The sequence below is a fragment of the Clarias gariepinus genome, chromosome 17 (assembly GCF_024256425.1).
Source record: "Clarias gariepinus isolate MV-2021 ecotype Netherlands chromosome 17, CGAR_prim_01v2, whole genome shotgun sequence".
Lineage (NCBI taxonomy): Eukaryota > Metazoa > Chordata > Actinopteri > Siluriformes > Clariidae > Clarias > Clarias gariepinus.
The window spans coordinates 27,289,846-27,295,873 of record NC_071116.1 but is presented as its reverse complement, the minus strand read 5'-3'; the positions used below and the strand labels follow the sequence as shown (position 1 = coordinate 27,295,873).

General features: G+C 37.0%; 1 protein-coding gene across 1 annotated transcript; it reads right to left on the bottom strand.

Annotated features, from left to right (window-relative positions):
• Positions 1-718: 718 nt before the first annotated feature.
• Positions 719-3,123, bottom strand: LOC128505491 (phospholipase A2-like). The gene is made up of 4 exons (XM_053475934.1): positions 3,055-3,123; positions 2,533-2,680; positions 1,102-1,235; positions 719-1,006 (listed from the first exon to the last, which is right to left on the bottom strand). The coding sequence occupies exons 1-4, from the start codon at positions 3,101-3,103 to the stop codon at positions 888-890; spliced, it is 450 nt and encodes a 149-aa protein (XP_053331909.1). The 5' UTR covers positions 3,104-3,123; the 3' UTR covers positions 719-887.
• Positions 3,124-6,028: the final 2,905 nt, after the last annotated feature.

Here is a 6,028-nt window from a genome sequence, read left to right as displayed (position 1 = left end):
CTTACAAGCCAGGCAAATAAACAACATACAGACATCGAAAGATATTTCCTAAACCCAGAGTGGGACTAGAACCATCTTCTTACTCCTTTAAATGTTTCAGAAAGCTGAACATTAGCCAGTTTCACTCATAGCTTTACTCAGATCCTAAATGATGTCAATAAAAGCCACTGCTACAGTAAAGCTTGTTGAATTATAGTGAATTTTGCAACATTCATGTTTTGCCTATTAAATTGGCGAATGTTGGCGCCACTGTGGCCTTGCCAATGGAGTCCCACCTCAGATCTGTGAGCATGGAGTTTGCACACTCTCCCCTTGGTTGCTGGGTTTCCTCTGAGTTTTCCAATTTTCATCCCACACTCCACTGACATGCTGATATGATGTGTGAATGAGTGTATAAGCTTGCTTGTGCCCCAAGTCCCTTGGAATAACCTCCAAGTAATATGGAGAATAAGTACAGTGTGAAGTGGTACATGTTGGTTAGATATCAGGATTCCTATCTGTGGATAATGTCTATGATTTCTATTTGCAGGTGAACTTAATGTTAATGTTTACTTAATTAGACAAAACATGCTGGATTTCCTGCTTTGTACATATTTGATTCAGCATGACATTCTCCCATCCTTTTATGTCAATGAGTAAAAGAGATCTTGTCGACAACCTTGGCAAACCATCTCATTATGAAGTTAACAGTAGGTTTCATTGTATTTTTCATGCATTAAAAAGACTTATTTTGATGAGAAGCTATATTTTTATTGATTGGTTATTGGGTAAAGGTTTTGAATCAGATGAAGTACATGAATTTATAACATTTTATGAGAGAGTTTAGCATTTCATATCAAAATCAACTGATAACTACATAGTTCTGTCCTGTGAAAGTGGTCTAAAATTTATTTGCAGCGATCACTGGGCAGATTCTTGTGTTCCTCGTTATAGTCAGCCATGGCAAAGCACTCAGCAGCCTTCCGGTCACACTCACAGATGAACATCTCACACTCAGAGTTGTTGCCTGAGTGAGAAATTGTAAAATATATAACATTAAAGAATAATACTACTTATTAACATTGGTTTTTACATAATAAGTTTTTAAATAGCAATACTCACTCTTGCAGGTGATTGTCTTAGTGGATTTATCACAAGCATAGGCATAGATCTCAGTGTAAGGATTGTCAATGATTGGCCAGCATGCTTCATGTTGCATGGCATCACTGTAGCACTTGTCATGAACTTGACAGCATCTATAGTTGAAGAGAACTGTGTATTTTAGTAATCATTGGTAGAGGTTTCTGCCAATAAAAAGTATTCTAATTGCATGCAAATTGAATGCATTATAAATGCTGCATGTGGGCAGAATGGTGGCTTTGTCCGTAGCCGTGCTGCCCAGGGTCCCAGGTAAACATTGTAAATGTGAACTGTAATATTGAGCTTGGGTTACGGTGTGCCGTGCCATATGGGTTTCTTGTGGCGATGTGGATTGCTTGGTTTCCTCCACATAACAGCAAGTGGGTTCATTAAGATAGAGGTGAATGAGAGTGCAGATATGCAAAAATGTTATTAAAGGGGACCATGTGATGGACTGGCATCCCATCCCAGGTATATTTCCACCTCGCATTTTTCTCCTAGAATAAGCTCTGGGTCCATCACAGACCTGACCAAGATAAAGACCAAGATCATGTTTTTTTTTGTTGTTTTGTTTTTTACGCGAGAACATGATATTGCTTTGTTTATTTTTTTTAAAGCATGGGCACAAAATGAGATGTGGAATTGAGAATTACTGGTACCCACAAGGGCTCAATCAATCTGATGGGAAGGTTGGATGTTCAAGCCCCAGCATCGCTATGTTGCTGCTGTTGAGCCCTTCACCCGTTAACCCTGTCTGCTCCGGTGGAACTGTATCATTGCTGACTTTGCACTCTGACCCCAGCTTCCTAACTGTGATATGTGAAATAAATTGTCTTAATCATAATTATTATTTTTTTTAACATTTGGTTTTCATCACTGGAAACTCGTCAAAACATTGAACTTTCTGTTTTTTTGGTTACAAACTAAGCATTAAATTAATCCATAATCTTAGAACTGTTAGTGTTGTAAAATTTCAAACAATTCACACAAGTTACAAATGTGAAAATCACACAAAATGACACAATTCAAAACCTGGAATGTGCAAACATAGTGTATATCTGTTCCATGGGAAATTTGCGGTAGAAAATCTAGCTAAAACACAAAGGGTAAGGGTTTATTGGAGGGGTAGATATTGCATTATGTTCATGTGTTGCTATAATGTTTTTAGACCTGGTGCAAATTGTACATGAGTATATATCATTAGTGGTATTTAATAATAAAACTAGCATTTCTTTACAGGTTAAGGTGTTTTTGGTCCTGAATCTAAGTTCCAGAATTGAACAGGAAATCTATAAGCACTGCGCTAACTTAATAAATGTTAAAAATAAAAAAAAACACAATGAGTTATTTGAACTACATCAAAAGTAACCAAACAAGTATAATCTATGCAAAGCATAAAAGCTGGTTTCTAACCTGTCCAGCTCGTCGACAGGAGTTCCAGATCCACCATAGCCACAGTAGCAGCCGTAGTCAGCATACTCAAGGGTTGGCCAGCTATCTGGCTGTACACAAATGATCATACCTCTGAACTGCCACAGTGCCTTGTAGTCAAGAGCCTGAGCTGAATCACAGTCATATAAATAAAGGTAATTAAAAAGGTAACTTGCCAATCAACTAGTACACCTATCGAGTCACTTCACATCATTCCGGAGTTGATTATGGTTCAGGCAAATGTTCCCACCACCAAGATAATAATCTTCATCTTAGAATTTCATCATATCTACATTACATAAAGCAACTATTTCTTTGGATGAAAAATTGATCTAGGATTTGTAGACAACAATTATTTTCTTTGCTTTCCTCAGGTATGAAAATTAAAAAAAAAACAAAGGCAAAAAGACACCAGACCCTAATATCTATACTATCACACAGTCAGAACATTTCAGTTGACCTAAAATTAATATAGATTTAATAATAGTCAAAACTTGCACTTGCCAATGGCAATGCCAAACACCAGCAGGAAAACAGAGCAGAGGGTCTTCATGGTGCCTAGTCAAGAGATTCACCTAAACCTATGCCCAAGTAGCGTGTCCTTATGTAGTTGTAAGGCAGCCTTGAAAAGTTTAATTTGCATAGATAACAGACAGCAGAAGGTATACAGTCATTATAATAGACACATGGATCTATGCCTGGAAATTCTCACAACCTCAAAGGCCCTGCCATTTTAGACTTCAGGGGACACTATTATAGGGACTTTTGGGGAATATTCTTTTTGCTTCAGGGTTAATTTAATTTAATTTAATTTAATTTAAAAATTGAAAGAGATCCTTCATAATAGTAGGTTATGCCTCAATAAATTCCAGGGATTACACCAAGTGGGCAAGTTACCATAGTTTTGTTAAAGTAATGGAACTCAAAGCTGATCAAAACATACAATCTCCAAATATGAACGAAAACCTTTTTAATATCTAGGACCATGAAAGGTAACCAGCACCCTTACTAGAAATACCAAAATTATTTTAAAACAGTCTGTAAGGGATAGAGTTGCAAAAGATTGTGGAGGTAGACCCTCTCTACTCAGGAAAGAGATTTGTATTGACTTGATTTTAGTTGGCCAGTTTTGGGTCAAGCATTTGAGCCACATGCTGATTGGAGGATTGGGTGTTAAAGCCCTGCCAAAACTGGGTTACCACTATTGGACAAATGGGCCACACCCTTAACCTTATGCGCATATAAATACCCAGCCACTGGAGATGCAGGTTTTCCCAGTGCCTAGACTAGATAAATTATAGGGTTGCAGTCAGATGCAAAGAAATTACTTCAGTTAACTACACGGTGGTTAAGTGGTTAGCACTGTCGCCTTGCACCTCCAGGGTCCGGGTTCAATTCCCTGCCAGGTTCGATTCCCATCTTTGTGTGGATGGAGTTTGTATTTTCTCCCCATGCTTGGTAGGTTACCTCCGGCTACCCCGGTTTCCTCCCACAGTCCAAAGACATGCAGATTAGGCAAATTGGCGTTCCCAAATTGGCACCCTGTCCAGGGTATACCCCGCCTCGTGCCCTAAGTCACCTGGGATGGGCTCCCTTTATATATAAAATTATTAATTGATTAATTAATTATTTAATTAATATAATATCATAAAATTAATAAATATCCCAGAGGGTACAGTGTCTCACATGGTTACTGTAGATTTGTACGGAAGAACTGTTATTTTATTCATAAAGCATGTCTTGTACTCATCCAGGACTGTTATTCACAATCTGCTTATAATGAATATCCTTTTAATACACTTAGTTACTTTTCTCTTTTACATATCTATAGTATAATAAGTTATAATCCTACTGCCCACTGTCTCTGGGAAGTGTACTGGTTTCTTTTTTCTTGAGTTTTTTCTTGGTTGAGGAGTACCAACCTAAAAATTTGTTTGTTTTGTATTTTTTGTTGTTATTTCTTTAGAGATCTGAATTTGTAAATGCTTTAGGACAGTGTCTGTTGTTAAGACATTATTCAAAATAGAATAGAACTAAATTTAAATACATTTAAAATGAAGTTAAAAATTAGTTAAAGTGTGATTGAAATGTGAAGAGTGAACATGTTAGTTAGGTCATGAAACACTCTATATGAAAAAATAGCAGCCCTATATTTGGTCCAAGGTCACTCTGTTTTCAGAAAAAGTCACAAAAATGATAAAAGAGGAAGCTTTCTTTATCAAGAAATATGGGGTGGGAAGTGCCTGGTGGCTCCCAACAGTGGTTTCGTAGATTATTCTCTGTTCGTTTTTGGCTTAACTCAACTCATATTTATTTGTATAGCACTTTAACAACAAGAATGCCCCAAAGTGCTTCACAAAAATAATAAGATAATATAAAAAGACATACATAAAATTATGTCACACACAGCTCTAATGTGTAATGTCTAGATGTTGTTATAAAATCAACATCTCATGTTGGTTTAAACGCAAAGGAAAACTAGGAGTTTTTAGATGGCACTTGAAGAATTGTGGTTGGTCATTCCACAATTTGGGTGCCGCCACAGAGAACACACGACCACCCCTGAGATGGCATTTGGTTTTGGGTACAGTCAGCAAAAGTTTATCTGATGACCTGAGAGACTGGGGTGGGGCATAGGGCTGAAGCAGATCTGAAAGGTAGGGATGGTAGGGATGGTTCCATGTAAACATTTAAACGTAACCAAAAAAAACTGTATCGGGAGCCAATGAAGGGAAGCCAGAACTGGAGAGATATGTTCAGTCTTTTGGCTAACTGGTGATACACAGAGCAGAGTTAGTGTTATTATCAGACAAACACCCCGTGTTGGTTCTGTGCTTTTTTTGCTGGGTCAATTATGCCATGCAAATAGGCTCTGCTGGAAACTTTGGCCATCTCTTCCTACAGTATAAAGTCTATTAAGTCTGGCACCAATCTACTGTAAGTTGCAGTGGCCACTCAGCTCTGCAGTTCTCTAAACAGATTTTATTTACAGAGTAAGTCATTCGTGGATCAGAATTTGCGGGGACATCCACTCATAAGAAGATGACATAAGAACTGTCTTGAAGCCTCTACATTTGTATAGTATATATCATATAAACATTTGTATAGTAAATAATAATTCTCACTTTAAAATGTAGAATAAGCCAACATTGCCAAAAGAAGCCAGTCTGTGCCATTGCGTTATGCTATGGAGTTGTTAAAGCATACAGTTCCATGAAAAAGTACTTGCCCCTTTCCTGTTTTTTTTTTTTTTTTTTTGCATATTTGTCACACTAAACAGTTTGAGATCATCAAACAACTTTTATATTACACATAAATAACCCAACTAAATACAAAATGCAGTTTTTTAAATGATGATTAAATTTATGAGCACTTCATTCCCTGCTACTGTATATAAGCTAAAGAACTTCCTATACACCTTGAAAAATACGATAAAATGATTTTTTAAAAAAACAATAAAAACTGAAAACCCCCGCAG

What these genes read in the sequence shown, in the direction of transcription:
- LOC128505491 (XM_053475934.1), bottom strand. Translation starts at nt 3,103, where the DNA reads ATGAAGACCCTCTGCTCTGTTTTCCTGCTGGTGTTTGGCATTGCCATT. An exon ending in GGTGTTTGGCATTGCCATTG is followed by an intron (nt 2,681 to 3,054) that starts GCAAGTGCAAGT and finishes ACTGTGATTCAG; the next exon opens with CTCAGGCTCTTGACTACAAG. An exon ending in TAAGACAATCACCTGCAAGA is followed by an intron (nt 1,007 to 1,101) that starts GTGAGTATTGCT and finishes TTTCTCACTCAG; the next exon opens with GCAACAACTCTGAGTGTGAG.